Source organism: Hetaerina americana, unplaced genomic scaffold (genome assembly GCF_022747635.1).
Source record: "Hetaerina americana unplaced genomic scaffold, ioHetAmer1.1.p SCAF_1, whole genome shotgun sequence".
Lineage (NCBI taxonomy): Eukaryota > Metazoa > Arthropoda > Insecta > Odonata > Calopterygidae > Hetaerina > Hetaerina americana.
Window position 1 is genome coordinate 26,094,253 of NW_027286069.1, and position 22,022 is coordinate 26,116,274.

General features: G+C 36.5%; 1 protein-coding gene across 1 annotated transcript; it reads right to left on the reverse strand.

Annotated features, from left to right (window-relative positions):
- Positions 1-1,108: 1,108 nt before the first annotated feature.
- Positions 1,109-21,479, reverse strand: LOC139700771 (snRNA-activating protein complex subunit 4-like). Its single transcript, XM_071599196.1, has 13 exons — positions 21,258-21,479; positions 20,872-21,065; positions 20,492-20,687; positions 19,741-20,003; positions 18,381-18,488; positions 12,866-13,072; positions 11,513-11,760; positions 11,018-11,171; positions 9,336-9,449; positions 8,062-8,230; positions 4,593-5,184; positions 1,551-1,655; positions 1,109-1,356 (listed from the first exon to the last, which is right to left on the reverse strand). The coding sequence occupies exons 1-13, from the start codon at positions 21,322-21,324 to the stop codon at positions 1,206-1,208; spliced, it is 2,568 nt and encodes an 855-aa protein (XP_071455297.1). The 5' UTR covers positions 21,325-21,479; the 3' UTR covers positions 1,109-1,205.
- Between the last annotated feature and the right edge of the window lie 543 nt (positions 21,480-22,022).

The following is a 22,022-nucleotide window of genomic DNA, read 5'->3' on the forward strand; positions in this document are numbered from 1 at the left end:
CGTAGTCCACAACTTTAGCGCAAACAAGGACGAGTGTTGCAAGTAATTAGGGCGGCGTTGCCAATTGTATTCGCTAATGAAACGCTGCAAAGCTCATGAACCAATTTAAAAAGGTTCCATTGAATACCTTTCCGATGTTGATGCGGTACTTATTTTACAAACTAATATTAAAAATCAAGGCCACAGATATTTCCGGTGAATGGCTATGGACACGTCTGCTAAAAGTGGTAACAATAAAGGATTTTGGGGTTACAGTCAATGATAGAGAATTCATGAGTCTCGATGCCAAATTTTGCACAACCGTAGGAATTCGAAGTGGGTACAAGATGTCGAGAAAACGAGGGAGGGGCCAGAAATCAGACATTACTGTGCCAAATCCCGAGTGTACACTCTTAAATGAATAGCTCACGCGGCATGAACTTGCCAATGAATTCCACTGCTGTTATTTTTGATATTTGAAATGTCAAAGGTACAAAAAGTTTTTTTTTCCAATCAGTACGTCCACGAGGAATCATATTAGGATGATTTTGAAGCTGAGCGATATTTACTTTGTGAAAGAGCTTTAACAGAAAAAAATGTACGATTAATAACGTTTTGGACAATTTTGCTATCAAGCCAGGGTAATATGGACTATGAATTATGAAACGCCACAGCATTGTGGAGTTCCATTCCCAGGCTTGCCTCTGGGCACCCTCGGTTTCACCCAAGCCATGACTTTTTGGTCACCAAATCTTCCTGGGAAACACCAGCATAGGGAATAAGGGACTGGCCTTCCTCTCCTGATATGTGGATTTCACATGCCGTTGGGCCAAGTACTACGCAAATTCTCTCCTCACATATCAAATCACCCTTATGGTTTAACAACTGTGGTTGGTTACATATTAAATCTAGATAGATTTTATAATAAGTAATATGAGGAAGTTTCCAATCTACTATAGATAAACAGGCTGGGGTATCAACGCTTAAAACACCCAAGAATAATTTTTACAGATATGTAGATTTAATTTTAAGTTTTAACAGTTGCCATGGTGGGGTGGAGCAGAGACAATCTCAAATAATGTCTGACTAAGTTCTTATTTTATAAGAAAAGTTTTATTAATAACTGAAAGGGAAGTGGGCTACATAGATATGGGATATATTTTATTATCACTTCTCTGATAATTGTGTAAAAACTTTTTTTAAAGCTCTTACATTACAGCATTTTATCACATTAAGTCAAGCTCTACTTTTCTCCTTTTGGATTTGGCTCCGCTCTGAGAGGATGAATGACTTGTCTGAGACTTGCTTTTACTCTTTTCTTCACGAATCTTCTTCCATCTCTCTTTCATTAAAAGCTTCTTGCCTCTTGCTTGTTGCCTAAAAAGAGAAGAACTTGTTAGTTCATACTAACTTCATTCTGTCTGCAGAATTAGGTGGTTGGACCACATAAAATTTTGGAATACTGCCTTTTTTGTTAAACAGCACTATAATAGTAACATTACCAATACCATTTTTTGAGTTTTTTATAAATCATTTGGCTTAAATATCTATAAAATAGACATTATAATTACTTCATGGTTCTTCTCTTTCCCTTTCTTCGAGGTGGAGCAGAAGAAGGTGACATTTTTTCAGCAGATGGATTAGGCTGAACAAATGTGGTGTCATCAAAATCTGGTCTGTTAAAATAAAGATAAAATATGAGGTTATGAATTTTCGTCATTAGCTATGGCAACACCTCAAATTTCCTACAAACACACATTAAGCATGTAACCTTTTGATATAATCGGTATACAAGGATGTAAAGGGTTTATGGAGAAATATGACCAATATTTACTCACTTATTTACATAATTAACATACAAGGTTAGTAAAAAAAAGAACTGGTAGAAATTTTTTCCTGATGTAGGCATTAAGTGCTGAATTTAAACCATCAGTTTAGTGTGCCCATGATCACAGATCATAATAGAATTAATAGGATGACAGAGTTCATTATGATATAGACAGACACGCCATTACTACTGAAAATTTGGCAATACAAAAGATCTGTGCTAAACTTGTCCCGAAGGTCTTGATGGATGACTAAGAGCAGAACCAAGTGTCTGCTAGCAGAGACCTTCTGTAACATGTTGAAGAACACCCCGACACCTTGTACAGCCACGATTTGGCACCAGCAGACTATCCCCTATTCCTAAAAGGGAAATCCTCCCTCAAAGGACACCATCATGGGACCCTAAGGGTCACCAAAGAAGCTTGCAAGTGTACCCTTGAGGACCTTCTGCGATCCATCTTCCAGGGAGCCTTCAAGGAGTGGAAAAGCCATTGGAAAAAGTTTGTTGATGCTCAAGGGATACTTTGAAGAATTATGTGGAATTGTAGCAATATCTGAAAAAAATCAATTTGCCAAAACTTTTCCCAATACTAATTATACCAACAATATACTTTCTGTTGAGCATGTTACTTTTTACAGAAAATGTTTACTCCATGACTTAAACCATTTCAGCAGAAGCAGTGCAAGAACAGACAGGATGAAAAGGGCAAAATGCTATTCTCAGGAATATGAGCTCCCATATATCACATGGATATTTGGGGTGATGCAGATATTCACAGAAACGTACAAGTAGTTTTAGGGGAGGTGACCGACAGCTAAGGTCATTTGCACCATTAGATGGGATGGGAAAGGAAAGGTGGAGAGAAACCTGGCGTCGGCATTAGCCTACTCTAGTCGAAAGGTGCCGAGGAGTCCACAGTTCAACGTCCCATCCGATGGATGTCATACTCACTCAAAGTGCTTTACACAAAGCACCTCAAGTACTGATTGGGGTACCACTGAAAAAGATCTGCCGACTCCGGGATTCGAACCTGGGCCCTCATGGTGGGAAGTCTGTACTTTACCCACCGCACAATCACAATCCCCCACAGAAACGTGCATGGATTAAGAGAATGAGAGGTTCTCTGAATACCACAGAAGGAAAGAAGTAGTGCTGTATACAGTATGTTTGAAAACGAAGTACATATTATGCATGGTGAAATGTAAATACTGACATTTTGATAATCAAAGAATGGGTGTGTTTTAAAATGACAAAATTATGGCACCTGTAGCCTATTCGAATATTCACAAGAATGTGTTGGTAATGGTCGGTCAATAGCACATATTCCATAAAATATTCTAATATTTAAAATTATTCTAATAATATTCTAAAATTTATCAAGACCTTAATGGTCTTGATAAATTTTAGAATCCATCCCGTTTTCCTGGCGGGAGGGGAGAGGTGATTTATGTCATTATAAATTTACAATATGCATACAAACAAGCAAGATAGTCCAACTCAGGCTGTATTCTGTCACATCAATTTTTCCAACGGTGTAGTCTGTCTGCTACATCTTTTGTGCTCCTGAATAGTAGTGCAATATGTTTTGCTGAAGTAGATGGCTCCAGACTGACACAGAATCTAGAACATTTCTAGAGTCTTGAGACAAGGTGAACCTTGACCCTCAAATGTTCAGTACCCTTCTTTTAGTTACCCCAATGGAATATGAATAAATTGCATGCAGTTTTCCAGAGTATTCTCATGATTTGCCCCAAAACAGTTGAAATACAAATAAGGGATACAGGCTATGGAAATAGATTTTTTGCTGTCTCATTTAGACATCTTGCCATCTGTTAATTTTAACCATCATTTTGCACTATTGTTGCAAACAATAAAGAAATTCCAAGATAAGTGGTGGAATTTAAAAAATAATTCCTGCTTTAGATGTTTCTAAACTGATGGTTTTTGATTTCCGGCTTTCACACACTACAAGATAATACCTATATTATGTGAATATCCAACTAACATAAACATAACAGCAGGCCTAGCTTCATCATATGATCCATCCACATGTAGAACATATAAATAATTTTCTTTAATAAGAATTAATTCAGTTTTTATACTTGTTTTTACTTCTTTGGCACAATGAGTCAGTTTTACAGGAAAGTGGTACTGTAAAAATTGCACTGAATTTTCACCCAACAAACATTTTGATTCAGTTTTTCACTTATAGTTTAGCATGAAAAAATATCCTGAGGTACATTATTAAGGTTGGATTCACTTAACAATTCCATTTCTTGGAGAGGTATTGATTTGAAGGACACCCTACTTTGTAGTCGTAATTAGCGGTTAGCTGTAAAAAGTTTACTGTGGACTGGTACTAACAGAAATTTCTTTTAGAGGTTGGTACTTAGAGCAAGAAAAATGGATACTGGTACTTATGTACCAGTGATTCTTAGTACCAGCACCCAAGAACTGGCAACTGGGGCAAGAATCCTTGATATTTTACCGTACCCAGGTCAAAAAACCAGGTGTCAGTTCGAACAGCAAGAATCTAACTATTTCCCATTTCTCGTTCCTAACTCCTGGAACTAGCATTCTGGTGCCAACCCCTGGCTTCTATTAATAACATTTACAAGCAGAACACCATGTCACTTGAAGATGCAGGAAACAAGATGTTAGTATCTGGTAGTACCTAATTAGGACAGTGGTTTTCTTCCGACCCTCATGAAAAATCATTACACAAGACTTAACTCATGAAAACTTCAGGATAATTCATCTTTAGTGATTAATAAACAATACTTACGGATATCGAACCAATTGCGTGGGCCAGAAAAAGAGGCTGAACAGTCTTTCAGAAAATAATTTGGCACTTTCCTCCTTCGAAAAGCACTTTGCACCTCTCTCCTGTAGCACCTGACTACTAGGCCTCAATGCTGGAACAGCCACAGAGTCATTAGCAGATGATGCTCTCCACATCCTGAGGTTTGGTCTAGATAGCAAAATTGTACGAAACCCAACTATATTGCCAATGAAGCCAGGAAATATTTCCAGAAAAGAAGCATTCATATTGTTCTCGGGTTTATACAGAGGCACAGAAGAAGGCAATGCTACAACACTGTTACTTGTCACTTCACTCACAGAGCTTCTTTCACTAAAACCTTCATTATTAACAATGCCACGAGCACCATTAGATCCATTGCCAAAGCTCGCTGTGTAATCCTCAAGGTCATACTTTTCCTTCAGTCGAAGCAAAATACTTTTGTCAGATAGATTCCAGGCTGAATCATTATCTATTACAGACTCATCAAATGGGAAAGCCAAATGTGACTGCAATCCATTCAATACCTTTAGTACCATACTTTCCCTCTTCTGGAATTCCTCTTCCGTGAAAAAAACTAGATAAAAAGAAACAAAATTTCAAAATAAATATTTAAAAATGTACATAAAACATTAACACTATTGCTACTTGAAATTCCATCAGAATTTAGCACCTTAACTGCCATATTCCAGCGCCAGTAAACCCAAAATCGCTTTAAAACCACTGTTTGAAAGTCACTCAAAAAATGTATACATTGTAAATATTATTTATTAGCTTACATCTTAAGAATTACCATCAACTAGGGGATTTCTTTCAATCAGTAACAAAATCTTCCCCATTTGTACATATTTACCGTATACTTTGTGCTGGCTTTGTGCTGCCAGTTTGCCACCCTAATTCAATCAATATGCTTAGTATGATCAATATCCTTCATCATTAGCTTGGAATAGCAAGACATATTGCTGTGATAGCCTTATTTTGAAAGTGCAAACAAGTGGAATTACTCAATGGATCTATTTGGTTTCTAGATATATATACATACTTTCATATACTTCATATACTATTCGACGATGGGTTAGATGGAAGAAGGGACTGCCATAGTCTCGACCTCACCTGAACAAAGCCGAATTACTATTATACTTATACATATTCTGGGTAGTTGACTGTTTAAGGTTATTTTTGGATGGACACAAGACTTGATATAGCTACATTTCTTAAATTTGTCTAATAAGACACCAGCTGTCCCCCCACACTACACAGTGTCTCCCATAAGTTTTAAGTTTGGATATAAAAGACACAAAAAATTTAAAAGAATACTAATATTTTTCAACAAATGCTTTATTCAAAATAGTCCCCATTAGATGTAATACACATTTTGGCACAATCTTCCAGCCTTGCCATGGCTTTCAAAGACTCCTCTTTTGAAATACTGTTTAACTTTAATGTCACAGTTTTTGGCATCTCGTCTATCAATGCAAAATGGTTCCCTTTCAAGTCCATCTTTAATTTGGGGCACAGAAAGTAGACCGGGGGACTCAAATCAGGCAAGTACAGTAGGCGGCTCAGCACAGGAACAATTTTTTTGGGCCAAAAGTTGAGTGTTAATCACTACTGTTACTGTTTGGCGGTCAGCATGTGTGGAACAAAATGCAGGCACAGCTTCCTTTTCTTCTAATCGTTCATAATAATATGTTGTAGAATGGTTTTTGGTATTCCAATTAGTTCTTCTATATCTCGCATTATGGTGGTCTTTTAACACAGCTGTGACTTTAGTGATGTTTTCATTACTCTTCGTGATGCATGGCTGCCCGTTCCATTCGTTGTCTTCAACAGACTCTCTATCCTCTGCAAAACGGTTTTAGCACCAAAAAACAGTACCACAAGAAATAACAGATCCACCATAAACAAATTTTAACATTTTGAATGTTTCCATCGCACTTGTAACTTTCCGTCGCACCAGCTTCAAAGTAAAATTTTATCGTGACACCTTGTCCGTTATTTTCATTCATCGTGAAATTATGACCACGACCACTTTGATACTACCACGCACTAAACTGTTACTGAACAGCTGCATGTGATCCGATAGACTTGAAACTTTGTATGGGAAGAGAGAAGGGTTGTAATAACTAGCTGAAAAAAAATCATGAAGATCGCACCAGTAGTGCTTGATTTTTGCTTTCAACCCGCAAATAATGTTGAATGGTAATACCACATTCTCTAAACTAGGCTCCATGAGTATTTTTGGTTTCAGAAGCAAGGCAACCATGCATAAAAGCTAATAGACAATATGGAAAACTTCCTACCTACTATGAGTTCAATGAATGCCAAACAAGACAAGGCCTTCCACTAATAATGCCAGTCACTGCCACATCCACTGCACAGTGAAAAGACAAAGAAAGATGTTAATCTAAGTAAAAACATTTCAGACCATAATCACACAAAGGGTGGTGTATCATTTCTATGTAATATTGACTATTTTCCAATTTTTGCACCGTTCGTTTATTTTAAGTTGACTGTTGTGAGCAGCGGAACAAAATGCACCTTTCCTTGATAATATTTTAAAACATATCTGAAGTTTAATTTATTCTACGATGTTTTGCACCATCAAATTTCCCAATAGATATTTATATATCTAAGTCTCTACGAGCTTCTTGAAGTCACCAATGCAGTTTTTCCTGTATTTGAGTCGGAAATCAATCCTTCATGTGCCTCACATTGCCATGGATTCTTCCCTTATACTTCTCCAACCACTCACTCAAAAATACTTCTCCGACCGTTGATGATGCTGGCTTCTTCCCAACCATAATATGCTTGTGGAATGAGTGCTAAAGATTAAGTTAAGTAGCAGGTGCACTATCATTCTGGGAAATCCCCTCTCCCTGACATTCAATATGCAAAAAGTTACTCGTTAAGCGAGTCATTTGGGCACAATATTGTTGCTCATTGTGGAAATTACTTGCCGTGCAAGGTGCTCGTTAAGCAAGGTTACTATGTATATATAATACAATGGTCAATTTTTCATCAATCATCCTATAACTAGTTCCCCTCTGGTTTATGTGCATGAATCAGAAATGGAGTTTACCATACTATCAAGAATTTTCATACCCATAACCAACACTGGGTAGAGGAACTCGACTTCCTAGTTTCAGAATTGCTATCGGTGGCAGCAGCTGATTTTTTCAGTGATGTTCAACACTGGTGACATGAATCGTACCAATATGATACCCCAATATTTTTTGCTGGATATTTTAGGAAAATTGAATAATTATTAACAGCAGTACACACTGCCAGGAAATGATACATAATATTATGAAAGTATTAAAACCAAAATTACAGATTGGCTCTCTTTCCTTTTTCAAGAGAACAACTATTGAGTACCCATAAACAACATTCATTGCGCATTTCCCTTTAAAATTTTCTAAAATTAAATTTTAGTTTTTCCCAGCTTTCTTACCTTTATTTCGACCTGGTGTCAAAATATAACAAACTTTTCCAAGCTGATACAACAGTTTATCAGCTTTTGTAAAAGTCTTTTTCTTTCTTCCAATTACATTTGATCTCTTAGGTTTCTCATTAGATTCAATAATTACTTTTAACAGTTCTAAATCCTCCCGGTCAATATCCTGTAGAAAACAAAAATTCTATTAGTCCTTGCAAGAATCCTGAATTAACAATAATATCAATGACCCCATAAAGAGTGATTAATGACCAATAACATGTAAGCTGACTCCTTTCATTTTTTTTCAAAATAATTAGAAGAAAAAACATTGTCAGAGGTATTGGTGTCTTCACATTTATCGACTATATTTTAATTATAATGTCAACCTTGGCCTTCTTACAAGTAATGTTTTTTTAGTTATCAAACAATGACCTCACTGAACAATGACATGGGTAACAAAACAGGCATAATTCCTGGTACCAGTAAAGCATCACATATCTATATCTGGTTATTTGATGGGTGAATTAGGTATTGGTACCAGCCAGAGCTATTCCCTTCTCTCCCATTCACTTTGATTAACTTCCCACTCCTACCTCTATGCAGGTGGCGAAGAGCATTTAATCAACCATTAAAGATTTTCCTGCAGCATTTAACTATATTACATGTGCACCCTAAAACTGTGTGATTGTACAATAGTCAGTAACTGTAAGCATAATGAGTCACTTTTTTAGCAACCACACAAACTCAGTGAGCATCTGAGTACACTAATTTAGCTGATACATGTATTTGGGCAGTCTAATTCATGTTTCCTGATACTGAAAATATTGGGTTCTAGCCCTTGTACATTACATTTAAGGCAATTACAAACATCCATGCCATAGGCAAAGGAAAACCCACTTTGTGATAAACAGAAAGTTTACCCATTTTTTCAAACAAGGGAATTCGTGTAAATATAATGAAGGATATAAAAAAACGGAAAACATGGAAAGAATTGGTTATCTATTCATTTAACAATGGAATTTTACAATATTTTGATGGAAAAGTGGATTATTTGCTTCATATAACACTGGAAATTAATAATTTATAACACTTCTGGAAAAATAAATTATTATTTAAACATGGTTTTCATTTGTACCCAGAAAAACTTGCAAGCCAAAGTACTTTTCAGCAAAGTAAGTACAGCAATCTTCAGACTTGCAAAAAAAAACCACCCGCACTACATGGCCAGACTATATCTGCATTAGTGAGGTTTACTTAAATGTTTACCATAAGTAACCACATGACCTTACCTTATCATCTTTCCTCTGTCTTTTGCTTAATGTTAAAGCAGCTTGAATTGTTGACCAAAGATTAGAGTTTCTTCTGTTATGGTCACCAAGATCCCTTCTAGGTGCCTTTGAAACCTACAGAAGTACAAATGAATGTTTGAAATATTTCCACCAAAAACATCATTATGGACAAAATATAAGCTAATGAGAAGGCAATTTTTTATATCAACAAACTTCATATATTCCAAAAGTAACAATGCAACCTACTGCTTTTTTTTCTGCGGTATACCATCACAGCAAAATTATGTTAATAAAAATATACAATGTCAAAAACAACAATTTTAAGAAAAATAAACATTAAGAAACAATAATGGTCCCCCTTTCAGTTATGTGGATGCATCGAGTCTGACCAAGGAATTCAGAAAGTGCTAATAAACCCCAAGGTAAAAAATAAAGCAAAATATAAAACTGTATTTTTGGTTCACAGTTTTATGGCTAGTTGCATGTGAGTTCTACCATGTACTCCAACGTTATGATAATCCCAAATTATTGTATGTTGCAGGAAATAATATCTCTTATAGCCTATTACTCAATAGTTACAACCACAACACCACTAGGTTTTGCTAGCATCATACTGCTAAACATGTAAACAAATCTCATGATTAAAAGTAAGAGCTACTGGAGAGCATTTCAATGCAAGGAGCTGGTTTCAAATATGGCTAAAAGAAGATAGTTCCAAAGTCTTCGAAAAATTATTCTTCTAATAAGAAACAGCAAAGTACAAGATTACAAGAGCACAGAAGGGTATTTATAAAGAAAATGCAACCCTGGGAATAAATATAAGAATACTAATGCCTTCAGCCAAACAGAACTGCAAAATAGCAAAAATTAATACTTTTCAATTTTTCTGAATAAATCACACAATAATCATGTACGTGATAAATTATCCCCCTGAGAAGATCTATGACTCTTTACCTTCTGTTGAAAAATATTATTTCAGGCTAACATTTATTACAATGAATTAGTGGATGAAGGCATTAAATGTTTTGTGTTAATTGGTGCCATTTTTTATAGTAATATTCACAGAATTAGATGCAAAATTTTAGATAACAAATTAAATGCAACGCTGAATGTTGGAGAGTTAACCATGGGACAAAAACAAAGAAAAATTCTAGGGAAGACATGAAAAAAAATCTGGATCCCTACCTACAAACTAAATGACACTAAAATCTGAAGTGAAAGGAACTAATAGCCATGACTTTGGAAAAACTTGATTAATTTCTCTAAAAACACCTATAGCTGTTAGTTTTTGTATAATGGAGAGAATTTTTCATCATGAACAAGTAATTAATGGGATATATATTTTTTTTTAATGGTTGAGGGATAACCCAGCCATGCCAGTAACTCTTAAACCAAGTCAGACAATTACTCAAGATTTTTGTCTAAAATATTGGAAGGTTCAAATAATTATCACCATTTAGTATGCAAGAGCCATGAAAAATTTTACAACACTGTCAGGTATCTTGAACCTTTATTGCCTTCATGGAGTATTACCTCATACCCTTCATTAACTAATTCTTGAAGATTCTAGAATATATAAGAATTAAATTGGGATCATGTTCCCAGAAAGACATATAAGTATAATTACACATACAATCCTCAGCAAACATACCAATGCTTTACTTTTAAGTTATTATACTAACCGAACAATCAGGATTTTTGCTGAGCCAATCCTCCAAGTACATATAACGATGACGAATTTGACTTCGACTCCTCGTGGTGAAATGTTCTAGTGCGAGCAGGTTCCATTTTTTCCCATGGGTTTCCACAAGTTTCAAGAGCCTCATGTCTTCTTCTCTGTTTCAGGAACCATTACAAAAATATTGTCATGTATAGCTGAATTGTATTCATTACAGGCTAAACAAGCTAAATATTTAGGCATGATAAGATATACTGCCAGGACAAGAAAAAAATATCTCTCTTGGAGTATAGCATTCCATTAGATTATCAGATAGGTAGGTTACAAAGATTTTTTCTGGATTGACAAGAATCCAGCTCACTAAGCCTGCATTCATGACACCATAGTCAATGAAATAAAATGCAAACTTAGGGTAACTTACTGATTGAAGTATTAATGGTTTTACAAATTACATTTTTCCCCATCTAGGTAACATGGATACGTAAGAAAATAAACTTACACAGACCACTGACCAAGTGGACCATCCCTGGACAAGCACATTTTATATCTCGCACTAACTTGAACACTAGTCCGACCGGGTAGAAGTTCAGCAATTTTGGTAGCATCCAGTCCAAAGTGCTTTATACCTGCAAGAATGAGGCAGTCTTCTTCCACTGTGAAACGACCCTTCTTGATCGAAGGATTTATGCTGAACATCCAACGGTTGTATACTTGTTGCCTAGTTCGATTCTTCATGCACATAGATACCTGTAAGATGAAGGCATGGCTGATTGTCATAAAAAATGGCAATTGTGATTAAATAAAGTGTAATGTCAATCTTTATAACCCAAAAATGTAAGGTTTAAACAATTTGACACACAGCTAAATAGCAATATGTAGCTACCATTATCATTTTCAATTATTTTTGGGACTGAGGGAATAACCCAAGATATTATGGGTGTGGAAACTAAGCGCGTGACTTTTCAAGGACCAACTAGGAAGCAGTAGGCTGGGTCTATCCTCAAGAAAATTCAGTCACTCTCAGACCTCCCTTGTGTTCACTCTTTGTAACTGCATCCTACAATTTTATTTATTATATTTATAAAATAACGATATGAAATGAAGAAAAATGGTTAAAATCCATAGTCAAAAACAGGAAATCCACATAAGTTAAACTAAAGTCCAACTGAGGGTAGGCTGTCTTATGATGAAGCTACAACTTACCCTATGGCTGGCTGTTTTCTAAATTTATGACACAAAATACCAATTTCCAGAGCTGTTAATTTATTTCTCAAGTATGTATTATTATATAAATTCTGACGACTTAACACCAGGTTACCTAATTGGCAGATTATAAATTGATTCCAGCAAAAAGCATTACCTACTTCCTTATGCGCTTCTATTCCCATATTTCCCAGCTCAGTGTAGGTGGCAAATAGTATTTCATCAAAGGGAAATTTTTCTGCTACACCCTATTAATTTATTAATTTACAGACAATATGCTATCATGAATTGTCTACAGCATTGGACTGCATTAATGTGACCCATTAAAGTATCCAAATAGGCTGTTTTATTTATGTATGATTAATTTTATTTACCTCTCCTTCAGAATAGATACATATCTTTATTTCAGAAACACTGAAAATTAGGGGAAAGGGTCTCATTTGTCAGTTCATTACAGTAGCATTATATAATGAATGAAGATATACAAGAAGTAATCCTCCAAATTAATGTTTTTTAGTAGTGGAGGTTGGGTCCCTTAATTTGTTGGCTTTGTGGAAGATGAAAGGGTGATAGTCGTGTATTAATAATTCATTAAATCATCATGTAAGAAGACAGCATGTTGGCAACCTCTTGCAAACCATGAACTTACCGTAGCCCAAGGTATATAATGATTTACTCTGCATCTATCAACCAAATACTTTAGCATTTCGTCTTCTTCGGCCGTCCACCAATGGTTAATAAAGTCTGTATTAAGTTTCCTCTGGTACTGAACTACACACTGGAATTCGGAGCGGTTGGTATTGAGCTCTCTAGCAATACTAGCCCAGTCTTGTTCTTTATGCCGCTTGGCAATATCCTAAAATGAAATTTTTAGAGATATTAGTATTTGATATTTATGCATAATGCCTTTGGTTTGTCAGTTTTATTGATATTAAATAATACCTTTTGGACAAGCAATCACTGCTACTTTCAATACCATTTCTATATGAACAATAGAAATTATTAGCACAAGTTATTTCCACCAAAGGCCTATAATTTCCTCAAAATTGCAGAGGCTACTTGATTTTGTGAGGCTATATTAATTAATTCACCGCAAAGTCCTTTTGATTTTATCAATTTTTTGACAGAATATTTCCTGAACTATTTTTAGGGGCAATCTTGCCTTCAATAAGGATATGCAAATATTTTAATTCAAAACAATTCCTTTGTTGCCTATAGTTAAGAAAAGTAACCTTACCTCATTTCAAAATAATAATAATACATTACATGCACACACTAAGGAGTACAAACAGAATGAACAAATCCAGTGAAATGAGTGATTATTCTTATCCTCAGGATTATTAAATGGGCAATGAAATTTTTATGTACAGAACTACACTTAACTGGTTTTATCAGTTTGAACGATTGAGGGAACAAATTTATTAAAGCTTAGGAGTAACCCATTAGAAAAATTTAAAAAAATGTATATTCTGCTCACAGTACTTTTCAGAAAAAACACTAAAATTGAGGTTCCATATTGAACAAAAAGTTAAACTTAAGAACAACTCAACCTAAAGAAAAACAAATAAATGAAACTCCATACAACAGAGAAATATTTGGAACTAAATCACGACACTAAGCAGATAAGAATTTAAACTAGGACTGCAGGCACAGTTACAGGACAAAATAGTGAACATCATGCTCTAATACAAGCAATAATTTTATGTGCATGCATATGTTAGCACATTTTTGTTGAAAATCTTATCTTCAGGAAATTTCCCTAAATGGGAGGGTACAAATAATTGGAACCAAGCAACAGCAAAAAATTAAATTTTCAATCATAAAAATATAAAATAACTGAGCAATGACAATAGGATCAGAAACAAAATATGGCTAAGAAATCAAATCATTTAATTATTTATTTTTACATATTCTTGTGTACCTTACTCAAAAATTAAAAAAATCCTTTTCAAACATAATTTTTATCACTTTTATTGGCATTCTGCACTTGCTAACCTTGGCTATGTCATCATTCGTGTTGATGCATTTTCACATGATTTAACGGAAAAGGTAAATTTAAAATGTCTTCTAATGAAAACTAACGAGCACTTGTGCTCTATAGCAAGTCTTATATAGCTTGCTATACAATTATTGTAATTTTTATATATAAGACCTTTAATTAAATGCAAGTATTATTAACTTACACTGTGTAGTATCCCCACTCAACATTCTCACCTTGATTTATTAGGCTATCTTGAAAATTGATAAATAAATATATGAACATATAGGTGATTTCCACATTTTTCGGGCTGCATCCGCGTATGTCGTTTAAATGTACAACAGTTTCGCCAGCTATCCTGCTGGCGTCCTCAGGTCAAGGATGAAAAGAAGCTTGTTGTCCCGTCTTATATAGGGAACGTCCGGCGCCAATACCGGGAAATTTCTTGGCCAATCAGGGAACGTCCTCATATTTGCGCCGAATAATTCTTTTCCACGCACTGTGGAGTGGATATCCATCCTCTCTGTTAAAATTTTCCAGCCTTTTAACGATTTCAATGGCCTCTCTGATTATTCTCTGGAAGTATTTTTCTTCTTTCGCTATTATTTTAGCGTCGTCGAACAGAATAGAGTGTCCGGGTTCACTCCAGGCGTGCTCAGCGATGGCCGATGCTCTAAACTGTTTGGCCTTGGTTGCCCTCTGGTGTTCACTCATGCGTGTTTTCAGCGCTCTGCATGTTTCACCGATGTACCATTTGCCACAGGAGCATGGCACTTGGTACACGCCTTCTGATATTAACGGTGAAATTCCATCCTTGGGTCCGGGTAGGGTGTCAGCTATCTTGGTGACACAGTTGAATCTGGTCACCACATCATGCTTCCTTAAAGCCCTCGCGATTCTTTCCGAAGTCCCTGCGATGAAGGGGATGGTGACGTAAGCCTTCGGTCGTGGTCTGGAGTCTTCCTCCCTGTCAGGAACCGCGGTGGTTTGTCTCTTCTTTTCTTCCTTCTCGGCCCTTTTTTGGATCATATGAGCGCTGTATCCATTCCTTTGCAGGGCATTTGTCAAGTATTTCTTCTCGTTGGCAATAGAATCGGAGTCACATATTTTATATGCTCGGTTGACAAGTGTGTCTACCAGTGAGGTCTTCTGACTGGGATGGTGGTGCGATGCAGCATTAAGGTAGCGGTCGGTGTGAGTAGGCTTCCTGTATACTCTGTGTCCAAGCCTCCCATTCCCTTTATTTCTCTTCACCATGACGTCCAAGAAGGGCAGTTGATGATCCTTTTCCACCTCCATAGTGAAGTGGATGGCTTGATGCTGTGAGTTCAGATGTTTCAGGAACTTTTTTAATTCTCCCTCTCCGTGTGACCAAATGACAAAAGTGTCGTCGACATATCTTAGCCACAGTGAGGGCCGCTTGTCGCAGGATTCCAGTGCTTTCTTTTCAAAGCTCTCCATGTAGAGGTTGGCCACAACCGGGGAGAGGGGTGAGCCCATCGCAGCTCCTTCCATCTGCTCGTAATGGTCACCATTCCATAGGAAGAAGGAATTGCGGAGGCAATGCTCCACCAATCCTGGAAAGTCCTTAGGGATTCCGCGGGAGGTGAGTTCCTTGATGATATTCAGCGATTCCTCAATAGGGACGCTGGTGAAAAGCACCAGCACCTTCAAAAAGAAGACTGGAATCCTGCGACAAGTGGCCCTCACTGTGGCTAAGATATGTCCATCTAGATATGTCTATACTCCAGACCACGACCGAAGGCTTACGTCACCATCCCCTTCATCGCAGGGACTTCGGAAAGAATCGCGAGGGCTTTAAGGAAGCATGATGTGGTGACCAGATTCAACTGCGTCACCAAGATAGCTGACACCCTACCCGGACCCAAGGATGGAATTTCACCGTTAATATCAGAAGGCGTGTACCAAGTGCCATGCTCCTGTGGCAAATGGTACATCGGTGAAACATGCAGAGCGCTGAAAACACGCATGAGTGAACACCAGAGGGCAACCAAGGCCAAACAGTTTAGAGCATCGGCCATCGCTGAGCACGCCTGGAGTGAACCCGGACACTCTATTCTGTTCGACGACGCTAAAATAATAGCGAAAGAAGAAAAATACTTCCAGAGAATAATCAGAGAGGCCATTGAAATCGTTAAAAGGCTGGAAAATTTTAACAGAGAGGATGGATATCCACTCCACAGTGCGTGGAAAAGAATTATTCCGTGCAAATATGAGGACGTTCCCTGATTGGCCAAGAAATTTCCCTGTATTGGCGCCGGATTTTCCCTATATAAGACGGGACAACAAGCTTCTTTTCATCCTTGACCTGAGGACGCCAGCAGGATAGCTGGCGAAACTGTTGTACATTTAAATGACATACGCGGACGCAGCCCGAAAAATGTGGAAATCACCTACTCATCGCCGCGGAAACCTGCGAACGAACATATGAACATATATTTTACACATATTCCCAACAGCAAAATGTGAGCACTTACCACTATAAATCAATATTACCACATTAAGAGTACACCTCACTTCCACTAAAGAGGAATAGTTCCACGCTAAATCTGTCTAGTGACAAGTGGTTGCATCCAACCATTGTAATTTCATGGAGGAATTAACTATTTGAAGGAATGAGCACATATTCATGTATGTGGTGCATCAATGAGCTGATTTGAAATAGCATATACAGTATTAATTTAGAGGGATTTAATATCAAAGGACTTTGAGCCAGGGTGTATTTAAAATGGATAGTTAGTATATTTCCTTTTTATGATATGCATTTCCTCCTGTATTTCAAAATTTCAATAAAAGTTTTAGTTCCAAATTTGTGATATCATAATTTACTTTCACTAATGCATTATTTTTGACACACAAGGTTTGTATAAAAAGAAACGGGAAAAGTTCCAGAAAACTAGATCTATTTCAGATATTGCTACAGTCCTTGAAAATTCTTCAAAGTACATCCCTTGAGCATCGACACACTTTGGCCAGTGGCTTTTGAACAACTCAGAGGCTCTCTGGTAGATTAACTTTGGAAGATCTTTGAGGGTAGGCATTCAAGCTTCTTTGACGGCACTTAGGGTCCCATGATGGTGTCTTTAAGGGAGACTGTAACTTTGAGGAGTAAGAAATAGTCTGCTAGTGCCAATTCAGGACTGTCCAAAAAGTTGGGGTATTCTTCAATGCCATACAGAAGGTCTTCGCAAGTAGACACTCGATTCTGCTCTTAGTCGTCTGTCAAGACCGTTGAAACAAGTTTAGCGCAGATCTTTTGCATCACCAAATATTCAGTGATAATGGTGTGCACTGTCATCTTATCAATGCCAATTAAAACTGTGATCATGCACACACTTAACCGACAGTGAGGATTCAGCACTTCATGCACACGCTGCATGTTGTCCTCGGTTCTTGACGTTGACAGCCATCCAGTGTGGGGCTCACCCTCCATACTTTCTCGGCCATCTTTGAAGAGCTTATGCAAAATAAAAACTGCAGTTTGTGACATGCTTTCATCCTTGAACACTTGGTGATTCATGCCCAATGTTTCATACCCGATTTCCCCAGTCCAACAAAAAAATGAGGTACAGCAGTTCAATCATTCACTGCATTTAGCACTTGCAATGAATCACTCAACAGGGGTCCACCAATATCATGATCTAGCCTGCACAAATGCCCACAGGCGATTCGCACTGGATGCATGTGGAAGGTCAGACCCTCCACCAAGGAGCATGGGCACTGTGACATACAGTCACGTCAGGTAAAAAAAGTTCCCGATACTTTTTATCCTCACTATGCGAGAAACTATTTGTTATGGACCTTTAATTCATTTCCTCTAAACATTTTTAAGTCATTAAAAATGCTTGGCAGATTCTAATTTTATGGGAAAATGAGAAAACTACCACACAATACCTTTTTTAATCAAATTTAAATAACAGCGGGAGATGCTGCGACAGTAACTTTAAATGGAGTCATCTGCTATTATGCATTAAGATGCAAATATTTCAAAGTTGAAAATCATTATGACTTAGTGGTTGAATTCACACATAGATATCTCACCAGACTGATTTGGATATCGGCCTGTACCCACATAATAGCCTAATAGAGCATTCAGCTTATGTCAATGAATACAATATTATATATAAAGAATTTTTGTTATGAATATCCAAATCCTCTTACTTACACGAAGAGCAACATTCTCAGTCTGAGTCCAATGTTTCCTGTTTATGGAAGGATGCCTGCAGAGCACCCACATAGCCTGAACCTCTTCAGAACTTCGAAGTTCCCCAAACTGTAACAAAAAATAATATCAAGAATTTTATATGTAAAGGTTAATGTTAATTCTGATTATATCTCCTCAATATGTATAGATTTTGCTAAAATTTAAGTAGCAAACTATGTAACAAATTTACTATTTTTTAATTTTGAATTGATCTTAATCCATGGTAGTACGTGGATCGTTCACTAACTCCTTAGAAAATCCAAGAGATGGTGCCAATAGTATCTGAAAAGGTATGCTTTTAATAAGCCTCATCTTTCACTAGACTGCTGTTAAAGTTCCAGCAACAAGGAAAAAAGTGGTACATGCCTCTAATAATGTGGCTCCTGGATATTTCTATTAGCATTTCTTGGATTTTAAGTCAGGTTTTATTGAACTGTCTTGAATTCCACCGAGCAGTATCTCAGGCAGTCACAAAAATGTGGCATAGCACTTAGAATGCCCAGTCCATTTAATTACTGCACCTGAATTTAAGACTAGGCATAAGGGCAGGTCAGAGTGGGCATCTAATTGTGACTGACCAAGTATGAAACCAGAGAGCACAACGCAAGAATAAGAGGGTTTCTCTTCATGATAGATTTTTTCCACTGTATCACCAACAAACTGCATAAAACATTGATTAAATCATCTATCTCAAGCAAAATAATACTCCTGAGTAATTAAAAATATTGAAATATTTTTCTTGCATTGATTTTTATCAATAATTATGAATTTCTTCAGTGGGATAAAAAATTTCAACACAAAAAGAAAATATCTTCTTGAATACATAATTCAACCCTTGAAAGTTAGAATGTGTCAACATGGTCATTAATGACCAAACCTGTAATTTGACAAATAGGAGACATAGAATCATTAAAACGTTTGGTTAGCAAGCAATACACAGAAATAATAAAAAAAGGTATAGTTTTGCACAAATTTGCTCAAAAAGTTCTACGGAATAAACTATACAAAAATCTACTGCAGCTAGATTAACAAAATTAGGTGTCATTACTTAACTCAATGAAAGGATTAAAAATAACAAATAGCAACAAATTGTCAGTGATTGAATTAAACGCCACTTATGTTGCAGTTCATTCCTAAATGGATAAAGTCACTAGTTGTGAAAAATTGTTTTCATGATATTCACTGGTTTTTGTAACCATTTTGTGCATTTATTTTTGCTTTGAATTAGTTTTTTAATAATTTAAATTTTAGGGAACAAATTATAATTTGAATTGCCATGCTTTACAAATAATCCAAATTCAAGTGCAAATAAAATGCTCACCTCTTCAGCTGTAATCTTCATCCAGTCAAACTGTGTATTTATATCACCATACAGGCTTTCAGGATTTAAATTTTTTATTTTATTTATTTCCTTCTGTATCCTATTCAGATCATCATTCAGCACTGCCTTTTCTTTCTCCGTTGTTTCATGATCCCTCAACTTTTCCAATACAAGGCCTCTTTGGCTCATCAAGTGTGATGACTTTTTCTCTATTGCATTTGCTTTTACTGCTTCCTCAAGCTTTAAGCAATCTGCTTCTGTCCCTGAAAGATTAAACATAGATAGGGAAATATTTTCCATCGCAAAAATTAAATAGGGGGCCAACTCAATAATTTCATATTTGTGAATGCCCGTTTTTCAAGGTGAAAATATTTACTATTTTCAAGGTTTAATGAATATACCTGTTAGGTCATCCAAAAATATCTATTTTTTAGCACAACAAAACATAATGTGAGAGAACACTATATGGAACACTACCACAAAGGTTAGGATAAACTTTGTGGTCCTTTAATCGAATGATTGGACCAATATAATAATTAGACCCCATGTCATGATTCAGAAGCCAGACCATTGCCAATTATTTGAAAAAAAAACAGCCAAAATATGTTGCATAGTATTCTACCTATCGTTTACAATCTCTAATCAATCACAGCCATTTATTTTTCTCGGTATTTGGCGGAAGATATGCCTTTGAGTAAATTCTCTTTTTTGAATAGTGGATACCAAACAGTTACATGATGTCAATACTTACACCGTCGAATTGATCGTAGTTTATGATAATCTATTTCATTTTTCAACATTTTTCGTCTATGATCATCATTAATAGGGCAAGGGAAGAAATTCTTATCCTTAAAATATGGATATCCAAACACATGATACCAATTTTTCCTCGACAGCGGATTCATAGACTGCTTTTCAAGGTCCTTCACTCTTTTTGAAATGATTTCCTGTAAGATTAATAATCGTCATTTCATAATATGGAGCAAAAATCTACAACGTATATTAATTGGATTTTCATTCCGTACACAAGAGTTCTGTCAAGAGCATATTAAAACATTCCTTCTGAACTCAAACAGCAATGTTTTAGTTGGCATATAATTATTGTCAATGCCTCAATAGCGAAACACAAACCTGCTTCTCTTTGCACCGCTGGATTTTAATCTTAATTATTCGTTTAAGTTCTGTCAATTGCTGCACGTACGCATGGTTAAGTGAATAGTTCTTTTGTGAGCCAGCCTCTTCTGTGCTTGGATTCCCTTCGCCGCTGTAATCCTCTTCTGATTCTCGTACGGGAACACCATCATTCATATAGTCCTCGTCGGCATCTAAAATATTCAGGTTTATTATTATTTAGACTTCACCGCGCGGAAGTTCCGTATTTCCATGTCATAATGTATAAGGTACTTTTCCACTAATGTATAAATGCTGTAGAGCATACTTTAAAAGACATTTTGGCTATTGGCTAACGGCGATAATGCAATCATAACTTTGTATTTAGCCTTATAGACTAGACTTACAATTCTCATCAACCAAATCTATAGGTAAAAAGTCTTCGACACGACAAGCCTCCGGACTGTACTCCATTGTTTATACTCATGAAAATTTTACACTGGAGCCAAACTGCTCACCATATTCAACAATCCCAACCGACTACTCACTCATGCATTTTTAAATACAGTGGAATCCTTTTCATTAAAAGGACTTAACGAACTTTGACACATTCAACAGTTGAGGATTACCGACTCCGCAACCGCGCTCCAACTGAATAACCTGCCCGCCACCAGGGTTCGTGTATAAACATAAGGGCAGCGAACGCGGTGAATTTCAAAAAGGATAATTTTGGAATTTAAGTGATAACAAAACCATGTTACCCAAATTACGACCTTAATCAACAGATTCACCTTTCTTTGGAGTGGAGTAGTTGAAAAATGCTTCCGATGATTTTCATAAACCAATTAATTATTTTCATCGCTCTTCGGCAGAGTTGGCCATTTTCTGCATAGTTTTAATTCTCGACAAATTACTAGTTTGGAACAATTTCGGTTGTAAAGTTGGAGAATTAACTTCATATGTAAATATTAATGCGCAGGTATCTGCCTAATTCCCTCCTTTACCGCCGTGTTGAAGTGCACTGTAGCATCGCGTAATTTTCATAAAAGACAGACTTAATGTGTCTATTGCCAAGTTTAGGCCCGCGTATTCTTTATCACTTAAATTCCATGATTCCCATAGTTCTGAAGCATTTCGTAGTACATGCCACCCACGCAGACGTAATCCCAAAT

Coding starts and splice junctions, on each gene's coding strand:
- LOC139700771 (XM_071599196.1), bottom strand. CDS start 21,324: ATGGAGTACAGTCCGGAGGCTTGTCGTGTCGAAGACTTTTTACCTATA. Junction 5,185..8,061: donor GACACCAGGTCGAAATAAAG/GTAAGAAAGCTG, acceptor CTTTTTATCTAG/TTTTTTTCACGGAAGAGGAA. Junction 1,656..4,592: donor ACGCAATTGGTTCGATATCC/GTAAGTATTGTT, acceptor TTATTTTAACAG/ACCAGATTTTGATGACACCA.